General features: G+C 33.2%; 5 protein-coding genes across 5 annotated transcripts; 4 read left to right on the top strand and 1 right to left on the bottom strand.

Moving 5' to 3' along the window:
- Window positions 1-1,782: 1,782 nt before the first annotated feature.
- On the top strand, window positions 1,783-9,395 carry LUG3 (transcriptional corepressor LUG3). Its single transcript, NM_001365619.1, is given in 19 exon segments — window positions 1,783-1,977; window positions 2,207-2,251; window positions 2,359-2,452; window positions 2,689-2,786; window positions 2,960-3,069; window positions 3,183-3,478; window positions 3,603-3,678; window positions 3,782-3,893; window positions 4,945-4,994; window positions 5,087-5,335; window positions 6,531-6,614; window positions 6,846-7,067; window positions 7,257-7,398; window positions 7,477-7,583; window positions 7,823-7,972; window positions 8,173-8,328; window positions 8,420-8,539; window positions 8,673-8,870; window positions 8,991-9,395. Coding segments are annotated over 17 exon segments (2,346 nt in total). The 5' UTR covers window positions 1,783-1,977; window positions 2,207-2,251; window positions 2,359-2,420; the 3' UTR covers window positions 9,135-9,395.
- Window positions 9,396-11,234: 1,839 nt separating this feature from the next.
- On the top strand, window positions 11,235-12,994 carry LOC101262824 (myricetin 3'/5'-O-methyltransferase 1). The gene is made up of 4 exons (XM_026031363.2): window positions 11,235-11,352; window positions 11,485-11,795; window positions 11,960-12,024; window positions 12,368-12,994. Exons 2-4 carry the CDS (start codon window positions 11,579-11,581, stop codon window positions 12,665-12,667), a joined length of 582 nt encoding a protein of 193 aa, XP_025887148.2. The 5' UTR covers window positions 11,235-11,352; window positions 11,485-11,578; the 3' UTR covers window positions 12,668-12,994.
- Window positions 12,995-15,258: 2,264 nt separating this feature from the next.
- Window positions 15,259-17,643, top strand: LOC101247834 (myricetin 3-O-methyltransferase 3). The gene is made up of 4 exons (XM_004242355.4): window positions 15,259-15,677; window positions 16,116-16,426; window positions 16,944-17,008; window positions 17,176-17,643. The coding sequence occupies exons 1-4, from the start codon at window positions 15,265-15,267 to the stop codon at window positions 17,470-17,472; spliced, it is 1,086 nt and encodes a 361-aa protein (XP_004242403.1). The 5' UTR covers window positions 15,259-15,264; the 3' UTR covers window positions 17,473-17,643.
- A 40-nt stretch (window positions 17,644-17,683) lies between these two features.
- On the bottom strand, window positions 17,684-19,794 carry LOC101248404 (cytochrome b5-like). Its single transcript, XM_004242357.5, has 3 exons — window positions 19,461-19,794; window positions 18,457-18,523; window positions 17,684-18,086 (listed from the first exon to the last, which is right to left on the bottom strand). The coding sequence occupies exons 1-3, from the start codon at window positions 19,536-19,538 to the stop codon at window positions 17,830-17,832; spliced, it is 402 nt and encodes a 133-aa protein (XP_004242405.1). The 5' UTR covers window positions 19,539-19,794; the 3' UTR covers window positions 17,684-17,829.
- Window positions 19,795-20,631: 837 nt separating this feature from the next.
- Window positions 20,632-22,247, top strand: LOC101248117 (trihelix transcription factor ENAP1). Its single transcript, XM_010324784.4, has one exon. It carries the CDS (start codon window positions 20,939-20,941, stop codon window positions 21,914-21,916), a length of 978 nt encoding a protein of 325 aa, XP_010323086.1. The 5' UTR covers window positions 20,632-20,938; the 3' UTR covers window positions 21,917-22,247.
- Window positions 22,248-22,820: the final 573 nt, after the last annotated feature.

Below are 22,820 nucleotides of genomic sequence, written 5' to 3'. Positions count from 1 at the left end.
GAATACTATCAAAATCTTACTGTCCCTCACAAAATTTACAATAGTTTTTATTCTGTGTAATTTAATAATACAGATTAACAACACAATTACTTGAAACATAAAATTCAACCAAAACATCAAGAGAACCAAAACTTTTAGCCCTCTGGTCAAAGATTGTTTTAGCATCTTATTTGAAAACATCTTCAATTTCTAGAAGTAAGCATCTGTTAAGCGTCAAGTTATATAAATTGAGAAGGACAAAATAACTTATAAAATTAAATTTAAATAATTTCGAGATAATCTAACATAATCTCCATGATTTTTCTTTTCCTTCTCATATCTTCTCACATCATGACACTTAATAGTTAGGTTACAATATATTAATGGTCCCTCAAACTTGTCAATTTAATTTTTTCAGTTATGATGCCTAAACTAACAACTCTATCTATTGAATATTTGAAGAGTGAGTCAAATTATATCTACTGAATACATTTGGGTGCATAAAAAAAGGCTTATTTTATTAATGTTTTAAAAAATAGAATCTAGAGGCATGCAATTATGTGGTGTGAAAGTGACAATTAATGTTTGCTGCTTTCATGTACAAACAGTTTTATGTTACACATGTTTTATCAACAAACATAACAATCTAAACATTGTCCTACATGATTGATTACATGTGTGCCTTTTCTCCTCTCACATATCACACAAAATGATAAAATGGATTCCTTATATTTGATGGTAACGTCTTAATTTATATGATATTTTTTAAATTTTATGAGTTGAGTAAGTTATTTTTTTAATAGTAATTTATTAATGTTTCATGTGTATGTTTAAAGGAATCCATCCTCAAATATAAGGAACTATATTTATAATATTCTTAGTTTCAAAAAGAATATCTAATTTTTTTCTAATAACATTTAATTTCTATATAATATATTAAATATATTATTTTAAACTTTGTGCTAAGTCAAATAAGATTATTTTTTTTATACAAAGGACTAGTACCATTCGTTTCTATTTGATTGCCATCATTTTAGGCTCGTTTTGATATGTTTTACATTATTTTAAACTCTATAGTAAGTTAATTTTTTTTTTAGATTCTTTTTTATATAAAGGAAATATTATTTATTCGTTCCTATTTAAATGTCATCACTTAAATTTCATGTCCCTTAAGAAACTAAGTAATATTATAGTTATATTCTTATTTAGTGTTCTTTTCAAGTTAAATTTTCAATAAATGAACACGAATCGGTTTATTTTAATTAATTAATTTGATCAATAAACATGAAGTAATTACTTAATTTTTCTAAACCAAATAAAATTCATTGATTTTATAAAATAACAATATGAAAAAAAAATTATTTTCAATAAAAATGACGTATAAATAGAAACGGGGTATATTATTTTTTTTCTGTTTCTAAAATTAGGCATAGTAGCTTACTAGGGATCTCAATATATAGACTTATAGCACGCAGTTCAGAATTACTTGTAACTACTTTCCGATAATGACCTTACCTCTTTAATTATACTCTCACTTGCGCTTTATTCGCGCGTTACACTCTAAGCACCGCTTTTTTGCTTACGTAAATATTGTCCCCACTTTACCCTTTTACTCGAACCGAATCACCGAACCAATCCCCCCCGAACCTAATACCCATCCTAATCAAACACAAACAAAAAGCTAATTCTAACCTCAGCTTCGGTACCTTACTTGACAGCCTGTTTTGCTATTTTCGGCTTTCCCCCTTCACTTTGATATACCCTCTCTTTGTTTCCATTTTTCCTTTCGTTGAAGCTCTTCGAGAATCTTTCACGAGCTTATGAATGGTGAATTTTAGAGAAGAAACTGTTAAATTGTTTATGATAAGCATCTAAGTTTATGTTCTAATCGTTGATTAATGTTTCGGAAAAAGTGTAATTGATCGGAGGTTTTGTGCGGAAACTTGATTTAGCTGACTTCAATTGGAACTGTTCTACTTGAATTACTGTTTCTTTCAGGTAGTTGTTATGCTGGAGATTTTTTATTTTTACTTTTTTTTGTGTGTGTTGAGCTTGCTGAGGTTGTGAGCTGATCTATGAATTTGTGAATTCGAGTTTGTGTTACTGTTACTGTATGATTTTGGAGTTGAGAATTATGAATTGATGAAGATCTTACCTTTTGTTTCATTAATTTTGGTTAATTACAGTTGATTTTGGTTGATTTAGGGTTCTTTTTTTTTTTAAACAGAGATTTTTGTTGAATCAGCAATGCTGGATTTGATCTTCATAATTGGTAAAATGTTACTTGATGATAATCTGTTCGGTTTTTAAACCTGTATTTTGATTTTTCATTTTTATTGATATACTTGTTTTAACTGTGTTTATGTTTTTATTGTGTAGCTTTGTGATTACTCGTAGTTGGCTGCGTGGAATTTCCTGCAGGAAGTGGTCGATTGAAAGTCATGGCGCAGAGTAATTGGGAAGCAGATAAGATGTATGCAATTTCTTCCTGCTAGTCAGCTCATGTTAAATTGTCAGTTTCATTGTTAGAAACGTTCAGCATCCATGTTTCACTACAAAAGATAAAAAGACTGTGATTAAGTACCAAATCCTCAATTATAGTCAGAGAAATTTCCGATCTTTTTGAAGTACCTAGATAAAGAGCACTAGTGTTCACAGTTATGATGGAATTGATTTTCATCCTCTCTTGATTTTTGTTTGTCTTGATAGGCTTGATGTTTACATTCATGACTATTTGTTGAAAAGAAAGCTGCATAATTCTGCAAAAGCTTTCATGACGGAAGGGAAGGTTGCTACGGATCCCGTAGGTAATGATGTTAACACATTCTCTACGTGTTGAGTTCTTTTAATTCTTTCTATGTATATCATCTTATCTCTAGTTATTTTGCTAATCAATCTGCAGAGTGGTTCATGCTTATTCTCCTTTTTCATAACTTATAACACATTTGAGGTGTTCATGATTTGATTTGTCCTTTTGTAGCCATTGATGCACCTGGAGGGTTTCTTTTCGAATGGTGGTCTGTGTTTTGGGACATTTTCATTGCACGGACAAATGAAAAACATTCCGAAGCAGCAGCAGCGTACATAGAGGTTTGTTGGACTTACATGATGAGCCATTCATCACCCTAAATGACATTAGATCTGTGGCATTCTCTACTTTTAACCAGGCTTAAACACCTTGTTTTGTTTGGTTTGAACTTTAGACACAGCAGATGAAAGCAAGGGAACATCAACAACAGCTACAGATGCAGCAGTTGCAACTTATGCAACAACGAAATGCGCAGTTACAGCGAAGGGATCAAAATCCCTCCCTTGGTGGTCCTATAAGCGCTATAAACTCGGAAGGCGGCATGATGGGGCAACCATCTGCTAGTGTTTTGGCCATGAAAATGTACGAGGAACAAATGAAGCACCCTCATTCCTTGGACTCAGAGACATCTTCGCCTCTTATTGATCCCAATAGGATGGCACTTCTCAAGTCTGCATCTAATCATCAACGGTATGAGTGGTGCAAGATCTTTTGTAACGTCTCCTCCATTTGTTGCATTACTTTAGGTAGACTCTATTAATTTGTTTTATGCTATATCTGAACTTCTACCTGCATTTGTTCTCTGTTGATTCAGCCAGTTGGTACAAGGCAATTCGGGGAGCATGTCTGCAGCATTGCAGCAAATGCAAGGGCGCCCTCAGATGGCTGCGGTAACTAGTTGACCTCTTATATCGGCAGAGATATCTACTTATTGTTGAGTTTATTTTGTCGTCTTGGACCAAGCTTAGCCCGATATTCTTGGAAAATGTGTAGGATATTAAAACGGAAGTGAACTTGAGTGGTACTCAGAAATCTTTGCCCATGGATCCTTCATCAATTTATGGGCAAGCTATTCTACAGTCGAAGTCAGGACTCAGCGGTGCAGGTACTGTCGTCTTGGTTGCTCAGCACCTTTTGTCCACTACTCAACTAGTGATCTCTTGTCATAAAATATTTCCTTTTTACATGTAATCGCATGGAATCAGTTTGGCATATTATCTTATTTATCCTTGAAAGGAAGCATGGAGTTCTCTTAATGAACTCTTTCAATTCATATCTCTGCAACTCGGACATCCTTAGTGTGTTTTTTCCATATATTTTTCCCATATAGCATTCATTTGCCGTAATCTAAGCTCTTTGATTCTTCCATTTATTGGCTACCAGACAAATGTATATTCCTCTCCTATATGGTAACTTTCATGAATTAAATTGCTCTTTCTCTTTCCTGTACTGCAAGTTCTAGAAGATTAAAGCTTCCACTTTTAGAGGATTGGATAAGGACTTCAAAAATGATTATTTCCATCTTCAATCTGTTCCAAGTTCAACTATATACAAATAACATAACTAGTGCAATACCTGCCGCCTACATTTTTGCGTCATTGCATCCCTTTTTTGGCATAGCTGATTGTCCATGATATCCATGTTTGTTTTATGTAGATTTTTGGAGTCAATTCCTGATCGTGCTCCTTCAACTGGCATCATTCATATTTTCTTACTAATATTTCTTGTTTGTTACTGCTGAATTCTTTAGCATCCGTAGTGGACATATATCTAATAATCACTGTTAGGATGTTCCACAGCCATTGCTGTTATGATTTATTTATTACCTTTTTAATGTGACCTTTTGGTGAATTGTCTGGTATATCAAGCATGTGTGTTTAGCAGAAACAGTTGGTGTGAGTTTAAGTAGATTTTTGAGTGATGTGTTCTTTTCTGGGTATGTTCTTGTCGTTGTTATCTTTTTGTTGGTCTCTGTATAGTGGATTTTGATTTTGAGAAGTTCTGTGTTTCTCTTTTTTTCTTTGATTTTGTTTTTATTTTTATTTTTGGGGGAGGGGGTATTAAGACGGGGTTGGTAGTTCTAACTCAATTTTGTTGATGATTATATTGGCGGCCACTGGGGTAATTTGTCCTTTCATTTTCTCCTGCTTCTTTAGGCTTAAATCAAGGTATGACTGGTTTACCATTGAAGGGCTGGCCGTTAACTGTAAGTTACTAATTGCTTTCATTCATCTTAAAAGTTGAATTTCTACAATTTCGATGTTAATGTCTGGCTGCTTTACTCATTGATATTGACAGGGAATTGACCATTTGAGGCCAAGTGTGGGTTTGCAAGTACAGAAGCCCAATATACAGAACCAAAATCAATATCTTTTGGCATCACAACAACAGCAGCAGGCTCTTGCACAGGCTCAAGCACAAGGTAACCTGAATTCCCCTAGCTATGGATATGGTGGATTACCAAGAGGTAACTTCAATGCAAAAGATGGTCAGCCACCGAGAAATGACGGATCCATATGCTCTCCAGTACAATCAAATTCACCAAAGGTTAGGTCTACTTACCTAGAATGAAGAAAAGTACCTGCATTGGCTAGTTATGTTTTGCATTGTCCAGTATGCAATCTTAAAGACTATTTGTCACACCGTGGCGCATGGATTGTCTTTCTCTTAGTTCAAAATTTTAATGCGTTGTTTAGTGCAAAGATCAATTTTAACTGTGTTTTCCTCAAGATGCTTGCGTTTTGTTCCTTTCTAGAGCTAAAAGGAGGAGACATGACGTTGAAGGCATCAAGGCAATGCATGCCAATTTTGAGGTCGCTGAAGGCAATTGACTAAAATAATTAGGAAATAGAGTAGAATAAACTGAATCGTGTTGAGAAGTAACCTAATCTGGACTAAAAATTTTAAGGGAGACCGAGAGAGATTCTTAAGTTTCCTTTTCTTCTTTACCCATCTAGAGGGTGATCAGTTCTTAAGAAGGCTGGAGCAGATTATGGGAGCGCCTGATGATATGTTAGTTTGTTAGTAATAATAAAGTAGTTAATTGAAGGGATAGTGTTTTACCTTGCTATCTCTTTCCTTGTCGAGGATTCTCATTTGGGATGTTTTCTTCACTTAGTGTGAAAACCACAGTAAGTTCTCTAGAGTAAGGTGGTTAAAGTTAACAGTCCTTAATTTCCTGGTGCGTTGGTATTTAACAAATGAGAGCTGGCCGTGCTTTACTGCCTCCAGATTCTTTAACTTTGAACTATTATGTAGTTCATCAAGCCTTCACTTTGACCTTGCCATTTTAGGATAAGCCTTTTCCATGTTAGGACGCAAGAACAAACATTGCAGACTAGTGGGAGTCTGTGATGAAGGGATTGTATGTAGAAATTTATCTTGATTCTTAGTCACTGAAGTGCCAGGATTATATATCAAGGCTGATGGCAAGTGAAACTAATTATCAGAACCTAGATCTCAACCAAAATGCAATGAGACCTTATCTTTTGGCTAAGGTATTAGCACTTGCTTTACTACTGGATTGTACATCTTTCAGTTTAATTGGCACCATTACAGCTGTCTTGAGCAGTTGACATGCCTTAGCTTCTTAAACTGTTCCTCACTGGCTTATTGTGTGTGATGATATGTATGGTTTTAAACAATTATGTGTCTTCTGTTGATTCAAAGAGGTTCTTGTAATTGCGACAGGTAGAATGTTCTACTCTAAACTACTTGTGTACTAATTACTTGTATTTAACAGATGAAAATGGCCCAAATTCCACAATCCTCCTCTCAACAACAGGACCAGTTGCAGCAGCAACAGCAACAGCAGCAACTGCCACAGGTTGGTTTAATCAGATAGAGTTCACTTCTGATTTTATCTTTGTTGATATCTACCAACAACCATGTCCGCATAAGTACTTCTAACAATGTAACTGTTTATCTTGCATGTGGCTTCTCGTTTTTTTTCTTTTCATGTTTCAAAATTTTTTATTTAATTTTTAGAGAAGTTAAGTTACCTTACTTATCAGAGCCAATGGAAGAGAAGTTTACCTATCTTCCTCCTGTGATTCAGAATGGAAGAAAAAGGAAGCAGCATTCGTCGTCTGGACCTGCCAATAGTACTGGCACCGGAAATACTGTTGGCCCTTCACCAAGCTCACCAGCATCAACTCATACACCTGGTGACGGGATGACTAGTGCCAGTAGTCTGCAGCATGTTGGCAGTGTGTCAAAAAGCATGATGATGTATGGAGGAGATGGAACTGGTGGTATAGCATCCTCTACAAATCAGCTGGTAAAACTTGTCGTCTTTGATCTACATTCTTTGTATTTTGCACTTTGGAGCATGTTATATTTGTAAAAAAGTACTTAGTTATCTTATAGCTTCCAGTATTTTTGATGAATAAGAAAGTTTATTAGTTTTTTTATGCATTTTGAAGTTAAATTTGATATATATCATCTCCGGTATGCCTTTATTGTACAGGATGACTTGGAGACGTTTGGAGACATTGGTTCCCTGGAAGATAACGTGGAGTCATTTTTATCAAATGATGGGGGAGATGGTAATATCTATGGAGCAATGAAACAAACGATTACTGAGCACAAACCTGAGTCTTCTAAAGGCGGTAATGCAAGTTTGACTTGTATACATGCTTTCTTTGTTGTATTTGTTGCCAGTTCACTAAGAGGATAAATTATCTCAGGGTTCTCCTTCGGTGAAGTTGGTTGTATACGCACAAGGAATAAAGTCACTTGCTGCCATTTCTCATCAGATGGAAAGCTGCTCGCTAGTGCCGGACATGACAAAAAGGTAGAAAGGCACTTCCATATAATCTAACATCTTTAGCATATGTGATAATTGGATGCCTTTTAATGGAACTCCTTTTTACTTCATCAACAAATGGGTTTCATTTCATTCCAATGGTGGATGTGCTTTCAGTGGTTAAATCTTCGTTATACTTCACTACTGACTGAGCATTTTCTGCTGTACTTTTGTTTTTCACTAGATCAGTTGTCCTTATAAGTTCTTTCCTCCTGTGTATTTATCAGGCTGTTCTGTGGAACATGGATACCTTACAAACGGAGACCACCCCAGAAGAACATCAATTCTTGATTACAGATGTCCGGTTCAGGCCTAATTCGACTCAGCTTGCAACTGCTTCATTTGATAAGTCTGTGAGATTGTGGGATGCTGCCAATGTAATTGTTTAGACATTTTCTGCTGAATAATTATTAATCACCTTGTTGAAGCAGGCCTTACCTCTAGTCGCTTACAACATGACACCTGATAGTTCATATTTTTAGATATCCGATTGTCATGTATTTTTCAACAATATGTATATTTTTTAACTACATATTCACACTCACATGATCCCTTGTCAAATTTATTTCTTTTGCAGCCTGGCTACTGTTTGAATTCATACACCGGGCATTCTTCTCATGTTATGTCGCTGGATTTCCATCCGAAAAAGAATGATCTGTTCTGTTTCTGTGATAGCAACGATGAGATTCGGTACTGGACTATTAGTCCATTCTCATGTACTCGAGTGTCAAAGGTTTGCCTTTTAGTTTTCATTATGTTTAATTGATTTGTTGTGATAATATCCCTAGAACTATCTTCAAACTGTCTCCTCTCTCTATTTGTAGCAAGGAGGCAGTGCACAAGTGAGATTCCAGCCAATAACTGGTCAGCTGCTGGCAGCTGCATCAGATAAGGTGGTATCCATCTTTGATGTCGAAAATGACAGGCAACTGCAGTCTTTCCAGGTTTTTCTTCAACTATTATGTGTGGTGGATTACATCAACTGTTACTTAACAACCATCTATGTTTCTTGCACTTTCATATTTTCTGTTTGTTCCAACCATGATTCCTCACTTGGCAAGATAATTGCGTTTGCAGGGACATACTGGAGTGGTGAACTACCTTTGTTGGGATCTCAATGGTGATCTACTGGCATCAGTAAGTGAGGAGTCTGTCAAAGTTTGGTCACTGAACACTGGTGATTGCATCCACGAGCTAAGTTCAAACGGAAATCAGTTCCACTCTTGTGTATTTCACCCTAGTTATTCAGCTCTATTGGTGATTGGAGGAATGAGGGTAAATATTTGTTCTTTTTTGCAAATCATTCCTGTGAATGTTATTCAGAAAGTTTACCCACTTACAAATCTTGTTGTCTACAATTTTACTAATTCTTGTTTTGTGAATCCATGCCTACAGTCTTTGGAGCTGTGGAACATGGTTGAGAATAAAAGCATGACAATTCCAGCACATGAAAACATTGTCGCCGCTCTAGCACAGTCACCAGTGAGTGGAATGGTTGCTTCTGCAAGTCATGACAGTTCTGTGAAGTTATGGAAATAAAACTAGGAGAGGATTTGATGCCGCGATATATATGCGCTTCAGGTGTTAGGGAAAAGTCCGTCTATGTTGTTTTAGTGTATTGTTGATCAGAAAATATCAATTTTTCTGCTTGTTAGTCATCACATTAGAGTTTGGTTTGCTTAAAGCAAGTTGAGCATACTGATTGCTGAGCAATGGTTCGGTAGTGTAATGTCTGCAACTGTTCTCAGTGATTAACAACTAATAATAACATGATATCAAGTTTAAGCTTATTTCGGCTGTACAATATTCGACCCATTTTGAGTTCTTCCCAATCAAACCAAACACAGAGGGGGAGAAAAAATTTAGGAGGTCTTCCTAGTACAAGCCAAAGACTCATCCTGTTTGTTACAACTTTTAGTCTTGGTTTCAATTTTTCCAGATGTATCAGAACCCTACATCCACCCCCTTACGTATGATTATGATATATGCGCTATTTGTTGCCTCTTTTATTTCTTTCTTAATTTGCAGAAAAGGGTCTAATTAAAATATACTTGAAGTAGTGAAAATGGTATACAACTCCTATTGGCTCTCGTATATTCTCTCCATCCATCCACCCTTTGGGTTCAATATTAGCCATTTTATTAACAGATCAAAATTTAAAATAATTAAATAATTCTTTCAATTACATGGCTCAATCAGGTTGCAATTTAATTATTTAATATAGTTTTAAATCCACCCATTTACACACATTTTTAACTAAATCCGTCACAGTACTTATTCAACTCGTCTTCTCCAAAAAAAAAAAAAAAAAACTAATAAAAGAGACCATAAAACTTCCTTCTCAAATTTACACTCTATTGGGAAATGGAGTGTAAATTTGGAAACGAAGATTTTAGGGTTCTTTTTTATTAATTTATTTTTTGTATTGGATAGGCGGGTTTAATAAGTATTGGGGCGGGTTTAGTTAAAAATGGGTGTCTAATGGGTGGGTTTAAAATTATATTAAATAGTTAAATTACAAACAATGGTTGAGCATCACGTAATTAAAAGGATTATCTAATTATTTTAAATGATGCTCCATAAATAAAATGGTTAAAATTGGACTCAAAGGTGGATGTAGAGGGTATTTGTGAGCCAATAGGCGGATAGAGAGGGTATCTGGGAGTCAATAAATGGATGAGAGGTAATTGTACATCATTTTCAATAATTTCACGATATTTTAGATTCTTTTTCAATTTTTTTTTTTAGTTTATAGCAAAATGAAAAGTTAGTGAGTAATTGGGAAAGAAAAAATGTACGGGAAGGAGCAAAAGGTACATGAGGGTTTGGCAAAAAAATGTTGTAGGGGAGGGATGGTGGGCATCATCTTAAGATAGGATATAGGAGTAGTACTTATTGCATATAGCAAAGTTGGCAACTAGTAGAGTAGAATAATTATACATTTTTCTTCAAAAGGTAATGGATTTGAAGCTTTAGAAATAAAACGAGAGAAAGTTACACAATGCTTATAGCGTTAAAAGAATTAATTACATTCAATTCATACTATTTGTAAATTATAAAAATCCTTTAAAAATTGACGCAATTCGGGTAGATTCCAAAACCATCTGATGCATAGCGTTTTAATTTTCGAATATATTTCTCAATGTCCCGATACATCATGTTTCAACTTCGGATACATCACTCAACATTTTGATACGCATAAAGCAATGTATTCGACCATTACATCTCGTAAAGTGATGTGTCCGAAAATAAAAGAGATGATTTTTTTTGTAATTTTTTCAAATAATAGAATGAATTTCGTTTCAAATTTAGTTGGCGCCAATGCGAATACACGATATAAATGGGTGGGAAAATAAAAATAAAATAAAGTTCTCCTTCCATCGTAAATGTAAAGGCACTTTAATTTAAAGTATATCTTAAATATGGAGAAGAGAGTGAAATTTTAAGTGAAAAACTTAAATACTATTTTATCATTAATAGGAGGAACACATATATATTTTTTTAAAAAGAAGTGTAATAGCATTTTGTTGTAGTGGGGGATAAAAGTTGATCGAATAACAACACAAACTTATCAATTTTTTTGCAAATTAATTATTTTTAGAACCAGAAAAGTAAATTCTGCCTACCAAAACCTTAAATACCTTCACACATCATACAATTTGACTCCATTAAACCAAAGTTTGATCTCAGATAAAGATGGATCATCAATTGCTCCCTTTTTACTATTGAATACTGGTCCAGTGGGTGTTCATGCTTGGTAAGGTCTTATACTACTCGTGGTTTCATCATCTGAAAGATAATCTATTAAAAGTGAAAGTAATTATTAATAATTACCTGAAAAACATTAATTAGTAAATATTACTTATAACTTCATGTTTTGTTTGTTAAGTTTTCATTTGAAAGATGCAATTTTAGAGGGTGAGATACCATTCAACAAGGCCCATGGGGTGCATGCATTTGAATACCATGGAAAAGATAGTAGAATGAATGGATTATTCAACAAAGCTATGCAAAATGTCACTTGCATTGAAATGAAGAAAATTGTTGAGTGTTACTATGGATTTGAAGGAGTAAAAGAGATAATAGATGTGGGAGGTGGACTTGGAATATCATTAGCTTCTATAATTTCCAAATATCCTAATATCAAGGGGATTAATTTTGACCTACCTCATGTCATCAAAGATGCCCCTACTTATGAAGGTAACAACTACCAAAACCTTACTATTTTTTCTTACTTTAGTATATACCAACAATTTAATATTGGTCATTTTCTTGTGTTTGTCCATGATATCATACCAATTTATTTTTAAAAAATTATATATTTTATGTACATTTAATTGATATCGAAAGATCAAATATATTAGGTATAGAGCATGTTGGAGGAGACATGTGGGATAGTATTCCTCAAGGGGAGCTCATCATACTGAAGGTCAGTATTCTTGTCATGTTGTTATTTTCTATCCTTCATATATAAAAGAATGATAGTTTTTTTTTTCTTTTTTATGATTGAAATTTTAAAATTTAAACTTCAAAAATTTTCAATATTTTTCTTACCTTTAATTACAACATGCTTTCATACACAACTACAAAAATGTCTTTTAACACATTTTTTAAGACTCAAGTCTCAAAAGTATACTTTATTTTAAATTTCGTAATTTGTCAGATAACACCATTAAAAGTGTATTTCCTCATTTGGAGTCGTTTTGCAAAGTGATAGGATCTAGTAATCTCTGACTTGATAATAATAATAATAATAATAATAATAAATGTAGGTGGTACTTCATAGTTTGGATGATGAAGATTGTGTGAAAATACTGAAGTATTGTTGGAGAGCATTGCCAAATGATGGTAAAGTAGTTGTAATTGAACAAATACAGCCAGAATATCCAGAGACTAATCTTCTCTCTAAGCATTTATTTACTTTAGACATATCAATGATGATTATGTTTCATGGAGGCAAAGAAAGAACAAAGCAACAATTTGAAGATTTGGCTAAACAAGCTGGATTTACATCTATCAAAGTTGTGGCTCGAGCATATTATTCTTGGCTCATAGAACTCTACAAGTATTAAATTACCTATACTTTCATTCATTTCTGATATAATAAAACTCTCTTCGTCCTAATTTATGTGATACTGTTCGAATTGTGAGAGTCAAACTTTTTGATTTGATCGTAAATTCAGGCACATATAGAATCTTTAAATACTTAGAAACTATATATGTCAAATCACGATCAAAATAAAATTTTGTTTGATTGTCAAAATTCAGAAAGGGATATATAAATTAAAACGAAAGAATTAATTGGTTTATGTATTTGTTAAACTATTTCCATTTATGTTTGGTTGTTCGATATTGCTCATGTAACAAGATTTTCCTTGAATAAAATAAGGTCCAAATAACATTATCTTGGATTTGTTCTTTTTTTTTAAAAAAAAAACTGTAATTATTATTTGATGTTTGGTTGATGTCCGATCTATATCGGTTAGTAAGTGTTGATCCAAATTTAATTCTTTAGGGTAATGAGGAGTAAAGGATAAAACTAATTACTTTCTGTCATTAAATACTTATTTTTCAAATAATCATTTAATGTCTGTTTGAAAAGTCATTAGGTAATTATTTTTCAAAATAAAAAAAAATAAAAATAAAAGGAAGAAATTAGAAAGTAATTCACTTGTAATTACATCATATAATTTACCAACAATTCACTTTCTCTCATGCGAATTGGAGTGTAACTACATCCTATCAATTATATTCAATTATCAGTTGATCAAGTAATTACATGATCAATCAAACAAGACGAACAATATAACTACACAAATTTATCTCACTTTTAGTACTCCCTCCGTCTATAATTATTTGTCATGTAAAAGTCATGCACACCCTTCAAGAAAAATTTAATATATTGTGTAATTATACTAATATAATCCTATTAAAAATATCAAAAGTCTACCTAATTTTTAAATTGAACTACATTATTATTAAGGACAAATTTGGAAAAAAAATGACTAATTATTTCTTGATTATTTAAATTGACAATTAATCTTGAATATCTATTTTTAGTATACCTGCCAAACAATTGTGGACGAAAGGAATAAGTCAAAACAATTGTGGACGGAAGGAGTATTATTTATGACTTTGATGTAGGAGTTGTCAACTTTTAAACTTGATTTTAAATGATGTCTCTTTCACTAATAAACCCAAACTTAGAATTAAATGACCAATTAATGGCCTTTTAGGCTTTTGCTAGGTCACCCTCCATTGAGACTAATTTTTCAAGGTAAATTAGATTACATTAATTTGATATTTTAAACAAAAAAATTAGATATTCTAAAACTATATGAAAAATATTATAAATTGCAATTTTTTGCATACTAGTATGATAAAAAAATACATCTTAAAATGTTAGTCAAAATTTTTATAAATTAACTCTAAAAATAAAAATCATGACAAATAATACTAGACGGAGGAGTATGAGCAATGCCAGCATTTTAGGAAGTGAGCTGGTAAACAAAAATGCAAGTTCACCACAATTTATGAGCAATGCTCTTTTTTAGGAGTCTAGAGTATAATTTAATTTTGACCAATAAATATAAGATACCACTCTATCATTTAAGAAGATTTAATTATCATTTAATATTAATATTACTTTTCTGTTCATTTTTATTTGTCATATTACGCTTTTCGAAAGTTAATTTAACTAATTTTTAAAGTTAAAATTAAATTACATTAAGTCGATATTTTAAACAAAGAAATTAGATATTCAAATACTATATGAAAAGTATAATAAATTACAATTTTTTGCATATCAATATGATAAAAAAATACATCTTTAACTATTAGTCAAAGTTTTTATAGTTTGACTCTAAAAATAGAAACCATGACAAATAATAGTGAACGGAGAGAATATTAGATAATTTAAGATGTGGTTGTACATCATGATAAATAAAATTCACAATATACGTAAAGCAATACCGCCTAACAGACACATAAATATAATGCGACAAGAATAACTTTTAGCGATAATAAATGAATATATCAATGAAGAGTGCTAAAGTCTTTATCTTCATTAGTAAAGTGTCATTAGATTCAGTATGACTTAAAACTTTAAGGACATATACAAAAAGTTTTAATGTTAATTATGCTAAAATTACATATTTAATGGCAATTGAGTTATTACCATTAATTAATTGCCGCTAAAAATTATTTTACCTAGTAATACCTTCGTTAATTCATATGCTAACTTAGATTTCTTTTAATGTCTCTATATTACATGATTCATAAAGTAACCACCCTCCGTGGTCCTTTTTAATTGTTCATTATATTAAAAGCATCTTTTGATTTATATTATATCAAAGAGAAAAGTATAATATACATTTTTCATATATATATATATATATATATATATATATATATATATATATATATATTATCTTTTAACGTTAATGATTACTATTCCTTATATAATTTTCTTGTGATACAATTCTCATTATATTAATCAAGAAATCAAAATATTCAAAGTATGGTCTGCCTAACAAACCTTTGAACTTTTTCATTAATTGAGTTATCAAAATATTCGGCCGTTGATCATTAATGAAATGGACTTATAAATAAATGTACTTTAATTTCACACTCTCTATATATTGTATGAAGAACATATCTTATAATTCATATGGCTTTATCAATGGATAATATTGTTATATCCAATGAAGAAGAAATTTATATGATGAAAGCTATGCACATTCCTTGTGGTTTATACCTTAACATGGTTTTGAGAGCTGCTATAGAACTTGACCTATTTGAGATTATAGCAAAATCTACTACTCAAAAACTATCTTCTTATGAAATTGCATCTCAAATTCCCACAAAAAACCCTAATGCATCATCCCTTGTTCTTGAAAGGATTTTAAGGTTTCTTGCTAGTCAATCTTTTCTCACATGTAACATTACAAAAAATGATGATGGAAATGTTCACACCTCATACAATTTGACTCCATTAAGCCAAAGTTTAATCTTAGATAAAGATGGAACATCAATTGCTCCGTTTTTACTACTGGCTACTGATCCAGTTGCTGTTAATTCTTGGTAAGATTTCATGTTTTTCACTTGGTTCATTGAGTTAAAACAATTCGACACTAGCTATCAGGTCAGCTAAAAGATAACTGTGCGTGACCATCCATTAATAATGAAAGTAATTATTAATTGCCTGAAAAATAAGACAAATTACCTGCTCTGATGTTGTATAATGGGGAAGTTGTTTAGTTAAATGACCCTCTTTTTATTTCTCTTAAACCTTATGGACCTTTTAAAGCACGATCCAAATAATATTTATTTTTCACAAGTCCCAACTTTTTAAAAAATATGGACGAAATCTAAACGATAACATAAAAAACAGATGGTTATGTAAATTAACCAGCATATTATAACATGTTAAAATACACAAAAAAGTGCTAGCTTGTTTCATTTGTGATGTTTAAATTATTGTTGATTAATTGGATATATATGTTGTGACTTTTTGTTAAGGTTTCATTTTAAAGATGCAATTTTAGAGGGTGAGATACCATTCAACAAGGCCCATGGGGTGCATGCATTTGAATACCATGGAAAAGATAGTAGATTTAATGGTGTATTCAACAAAGCTATGCAAAATGTCACTTGTATTGACATGAAGAGAGTTCTTGAGTGCTACAATGGATTTGAAGGAGTAAAAGAGATAATAGATGTGGGAGGTGGACTTGGAATATCATTAGCTTCTATAATTTCCAAATATCCTAATATCAAGGGCATTAATTTTGACCTACCTCATGTCATCAAAGATGCCCCTACTTATGAAGGTAACAATCAAAACCATATATATTATGCACTATTTTTTCTTTATTACCAAGTGTATTGATTGAATAGTGGTCATATATATTCTTGTGTTAGGTAATAAGATAGCAATTACAATTCTAAGAAGTTATAAAATTAGGTATCTTTTTTTTGTGTGTGTATACTGGAGAAAATTTGCTAACAAACTTTGACAAGTTGCTAATTTTCTCATTTTGGATAGGCTTGTTGATAGAAATTTCACACTCACCTTACTTAGAATATTATTGATTCATGATAAAAACATTCATATTGTCTTGCTCTTTGAAAAAATGAAATTTAATAAAGAAAAAAGAATATTAAAGCATTTATTTTATCTACTTGAATCGGATATTGTCGAATACCAAGTAAGATTTTGAAATCCTAATAAATATTAAATCACATAATATCACCAATTATTTTTGTATCACCTCTCTTTAAAAATATGAATTTAATTGATATTGAAAGATGAAATTAAGCTTCAACTACTCTTGTTTGCTATATTAGGCATAGAGCATGTTGGAGGAGACATGTTTAAGAGTGTTCCTCAACGGGAGCTAATCCTTCTCAAGGTCAGTATATATATATTACTTGTTATTTTCTATCTATGTGTCACTCGATCTCTTTTTATTAGTATATTTATAAAAGAATGATATGGTAGACGTTTCTATTTGATATTAAATCCTCTTAGCTTTTTGTGTGTTTACTTTTTCTTTTTTGTAATAATATATAAATGTAGGCCATACTTCATGATTGGGATGATGAATGTTGCGTGAAAATATTGAAGAATTGTTGGAGGGCATTGCCAAAAGATGGTAAAGTTGTTGTAATTGAACAAATGCAACCAGAATATCCAGAGATTAATCTTATTTCTAAGAATTCGTTTAGTGTTGATATGTTAATGATGACTATGCTTGATGGAGGCAAAGAAAGAACAAAGCAACAATTTGAAGATTTGGCTAAACAAGCTGGATTTACTGTTTTCAAAATTGTAGCTCGAGCATATTATTGTTGGGTTATTGAATTGTACAAGTAGTATATGAAAACATCGTGGTCAAAGAAAAACTCGTCTTAATTTGACTGGTGTCACATAAATTGTGAGTTAATAAGTTATCTATTTCCAATTATGTTTGGTTGTTTTGATGTTGTTCATGTAACAAATTTTTCCTTCGAATTTGATGCAATAAAGCTATTAGTTATATGACCACCTACGAAATTTACCCATCGAGGAAGTGACAAGATCCAAATAAAGCAAGTTCACGAGGCGTAGATTGATATATATAACAACAAGATGAAAAAGTTAAAAATGGGAACAGAGAAAAAGGTAGCTAACTGTTCTTGTAACGTCTCGTTGATTTCATTTGTTGTTATAGCATCACCGATTATTCAATCTTCAAGAAGTTGACTGTTTGGTGTAGAAGCGGAGGCCAACAGCACCTCCCAAAATAATCAAAGGAACCAAGAACTGGAGGATCTTAATGATGAACTCTGTTGTTTTGTCCTGGTTGTAATGAGGCTGCTTTGGAGGAGTGTACTTTACACTTGTTGGGATGGTTGAAGAATCGATTTCTCCTACATAATACTCGTCCAACATTGCTCGAGCACTACTGCTGTGTCCGACATCCTCAAAATCATCAGTTGCATCCTTCCCTGCATACAACAACCATCACGAGCCCCCATAAACACAATCGAATTTGTCTTGCATCTCAGAGATGGCACAATCTGGCAGTCAGCAACGTTCAACTGAACTTTACACACACACATACATTGGTGCATATTTGTAATTACTAAAAATTGAATACGAAAATACAGAGTGAGTAAAATTCAGGTACTGCTACAATATTACATAGTTTTATTCGTATTCAAATTGTCTGGCATTTCAGAGATGGCTCATCTGGATGTTCGAGTGAACTTTGACATACAAACATATATTGGTGCATATGTATGTAAGATTACAAAAAATTGAATACAACATGCAATGATGTTCTTCTGCGAGAAGAATACGTCTAACTATATTTACCTGTTGCAGACAACAAAACATCATCACCACCTGGGTGATCCTCCAAGAATTTTGTCACATCATACACCTGTTCAAATAACACGCGACATATGAAAAAACTAAAGATACTGGAAAGGAAAAGGAGGTTTATACTGTCAACTGTTGAACACATTTGATATAATTATAACAAAAGAAGTTCATCCAAAAGCAAGTGCTACTAACATCACTTCCAAAACTAAACCAAAAAGGAATGGAGGCGGTGATCCAAGTCGATGACAGGTGATGCTAGCTACTTGATTAGTCTTTTTAAATTAACAGAAATTATAAGATTTGAAACCAACCTTCTAAACTAGCTATCACTGATTTTCTCAAATGTGTTTGATGTGAAGGAAAACATTCTTTTGGAGCAAAAAGGTAAGTGGACAATGATGTAGAGAATGAGGAGTCAAGCATGTAAACAAAATTTGGAAACATAGTAGACACACCCTACAACATATGTCACCAGGTGCACATCGGATCCTCCAAAAAGTAATGCATTTTAGAAGGATTTGACACGGTGCTACAACATTTTTGAAGAGTTGAAGCAACATAGCGGCTAAACTTAGGGACTCACAAAATTTAAAAGAAGCAACATTTTTCATTTACAAATATTCAATCAACAAAACAAGAGGATAATACCATACAAGAAGAGATCAGCCACACCCTATCCCATTCACCCCTCTTTCCCAAAACCAAACAAAATGCAGGGGGGAAGTAGGAGGGTAGAAATAAAAATAAAACCAACATGAGTTATTGGTACATTCGTGGGACTCCTCCATTTTTAACTAAAGATCTCGAGTTTTAGTCAAACCAAATGGGCCTAACAGTGGGTGAACCAAGATTGAATCTTTTTTACAAATTAGTAATAAAGATTGGATCTTTTCACAGATCTCACAATGGAAAGCACAAAATGTAGCTAACCAACTTAAAATAACATCAAAAGAAGAAAGCTTTAATTAGCACAAATGAGATAGAAAATTTTATACCTTGCCACTAATAATGAGCCAACAATCCTTGGCATTGTTGTGCTGGGAGACCTCAGCTAAATTGAAGACTTTACCCATTTATTGACAAATTCTGTTTTGTTAGAAAACAGAAAGAATAATCAGATGTTGATTTTGGCTCTTCAAGACCCTATATAAGAAAGGGCTTGAAGAGGGAGGAGTGTATTGATGATTGTTTGTAAATTGTAGAATAGGAGGAAGGGGTTGTTGGGTTAATAAATAAAGAGGAAAAACCCCATAAGGGGGTTTGGTGAGATCTTGATGGAGGATATAGTTGGACCATCACTTGTCAAACCAAACAAGATGGGAAGTTAGGTACGTACTATTGTCCGTCCTTAAAATACTTATTTACTTGATTAACTAATTTTGAAATACATCCTTAATTTTGCAATATGACTCATTTCTATTAAGAATCATGATATTTTTAATATATTTTATTAGATAATCAATCGATTAAACTATAGTAATCCGTCGTACAAATAACTAGTATGTGAACTGAATTTATAAACTAGCATCCTAGTTTAAAAGGTATTCACAGAAGAGGAGAAAACATAAAAAGAAAGACCTACCATCAAATCAATGAGTGCTCAATAGACTTGGAAAATTTGGTCTGGTTGTTGAGTGAGGTGCTATTTGAAGCACATAACTTCACCTACTTCATAACTTATTTTATTCACTTTGGACTCGTATGTCTATTTAATCACAGCACGCACTTAATTTCCAACTTATAACACGAAGTGGAGCAGCTATCTAATTACATAAAGTATTTCTATTATATTTACTAATTTTTTCAATAGTTTAAAATAATTATATTATATCTTATTATTTAATAATTACATATCATATTTTTAAGTCAGACACGTCTGAATATAAGTTTTTTTGCTATTAGATACATTGAAATAGAGAAAAAGACAAGTGGAATTTGTCTATGTATTTCAAATTAATGTGAATCACACTAGATGTATATATTTAGGATACCAGATATGTTGGCATTGTATGAGAGGGGTGAGAGAGATGGTATGGAGGCGAGGGAGAAAAATGAGATTTGTCTATATCCCGGATACATACAAATTAACTTGAACATAATGTATCTAGAACAAATCTCATCTAATTTAGACGTATGTATCTCAAAATATATGTATCTAAACTCGCAAGATTCTATAAAATTTTGCAAAATAATCCTATTCGTGTATACCTCTCCCCTGCAAACACCAGGCCCAACTACTATGGGCCTCTTAAGGAACCACCAATCTTATACTATTCTGTGCTTCTGGGCTTCCGGGCCATACCAAATAGCTAAACCACCCACCACCAACTACCAACAACCACCCCCACCACCGCCATCACCTCTGCCACCGCCCACCACATAAATCCACCACCCCACCATCCAAAAAAAAAACCTAACTTTTCCAATACCCAAAACTTGCAAAAGCACAATATCTCATCAAACACCAATATCCATGGCTACTCCTTCATCTCCCCCACCCCTCCTCCTTCCTCCCCCTGAATCAAATCAACCCCAAATCTCTCCCAATCCCCCAATCCCATCACCCCAGAAGAAAACTCAACCTATACCATGGACCCATCAAGAAACTTTCAATTTAATCCAAGCTTATCAGGAAAAATGGTACTCTCTCAAAAAGGGTCAGCTCAAAGCTAGCCAATGGGAAGAAGTCGCCATTACAGTCGCAGCTCGTTGCGGCTTCGATGAGCCGTCGAAATCCGCCACCCAATGCCGTCATAAGATCGAGAAGCTTCGGAAACGTTATCGGGCTGAGAGACTCAAACCCTACCCGAATTCCTGGCAGTATTTTGACCTAATGGATCGTATGGAACGTGGGCCTTTACCAATTGCTGCTCATCCTGTTGCAATGGTGAAATGCCAGAATTCGAATTCTACGTCTGATCAGAGGTATTATGATACTGATAGTGATGAAGTCGATGTTAGTTTTATGGATTTAAGGAAAAATAAGTGTAAAAGTATTAATCATATTGTTCGTGGCGAAATGGGTATGATGGGTGTTAATGTTGTTGCTGATAATAGAAATGTGAATAGGATGGTGAAAGATCGAAACTTTGACCCTATGAGAGGGATGAGGAATTCAATGAATGAGAAAAGGAAAGGGTATTTCGAGAATGTAGGTATTAATAATGACGATGATGATGTTGAGGAAGAGGCGGATGAAGAGGAAGACGACGTGGATGGAGAAGGAAGTGTTGGAGGGAGTGAATTAGCTGCAGAGATAAGGGGATTTGCCGAGAGGTTTATGAGAATGGAGAGTAAGAAGATTGAGATGATGAAGGAGACAGAGAGGTTTAGGATGGAAATGGAGAAAAGGAGAATGGAAATGATTCTTGAAACACAGAGGAATCTAATTGATACAATCAATAGTGTCGTTGGATCGCATAAGAAAGTGAAGGTTGCTCACGAATTTTGAACTCGTTTGCAACATCTCTTGGTATGGAAAGAAGTCGTTGATGCTAAAAGAACACGAGGTTTCATCAAGTTTATGCCTTTTTTCAGTTTGTGTCCAAGAAAATTGGTGTTAAGCATAGTGGGATGTTCTTATTTATGGGGCATTTTTATTCTTCTAACATTTGTTTCTTAATTATTGTTAGGAATAATTAGCATTTCTGTCATTTGTGTTAGTAGAAATGTAAATTTATTCTGTGCTGGATTTGAGCTTAACCAAACAAATCCAGAGTACTCTTGGTTGGTTGTTCAACATCAACAATTGCAATAAGATATATCCTTTTTCCACTTGTTAACATATGGCTGCTTTGTTCCTTCTTATTTTCTAATCATTCTCATGCTTTTCAATTTGCTTTTCTGATGTGAAAACTATATACTCCACTTGTATGTATGATCCCACAACCATATGATCAAGTTGCAAGTGAAGTGTACTTTGTATAATGTTTTGTAAAAGTTAGGTACTTTGCTTTCCTTGAGTCAAGGGTCTATCGGAAACAGCCTCTGGGTATATATTGTTGTCGGTTCTTGGTACCCTATATCAATATGATTGAATTGTAGATGCCATAACTTCACAGTGAGGGATTTGATAGTATAGTAAAACTGTTGCAGGTTATGAGAATTTGCTTGTTCCTACATTCATTGTTGTTCTTACTGTCATATCTGCAGGCACTCATTTTCATTTGGTTGATCTGGTTAAGGTGGTTTCATCATCTGCCCTTGTGCTTTCTTGGGGCATAGTAGTACCTCTTCTTTAACGTCTTTGGGTGACGCTTAGATTATGTTCAACGTGTAAAGACTATGCAAAAAAGGAAGAATCGTGCGACCTTGTCAAAGTTAATCAGAATGAAGCATATACTAGATTTTAATGA

Source organism: Solanum lycopersicum, chromosome 6 (assembly GCF_036512215.1).
Source record: "Solanum lycopersicum chromosome 6, SLM_r2.1".
NCBI lineage: Eukaryota > Viridiplantae > Streptophyta > Magnoliopsida > Solanales > Solanaceae > Solanum > Solanum lycopersicum.
This window is presented reverse-complemented; position numbering and strand designations above follow the sequence as displayed.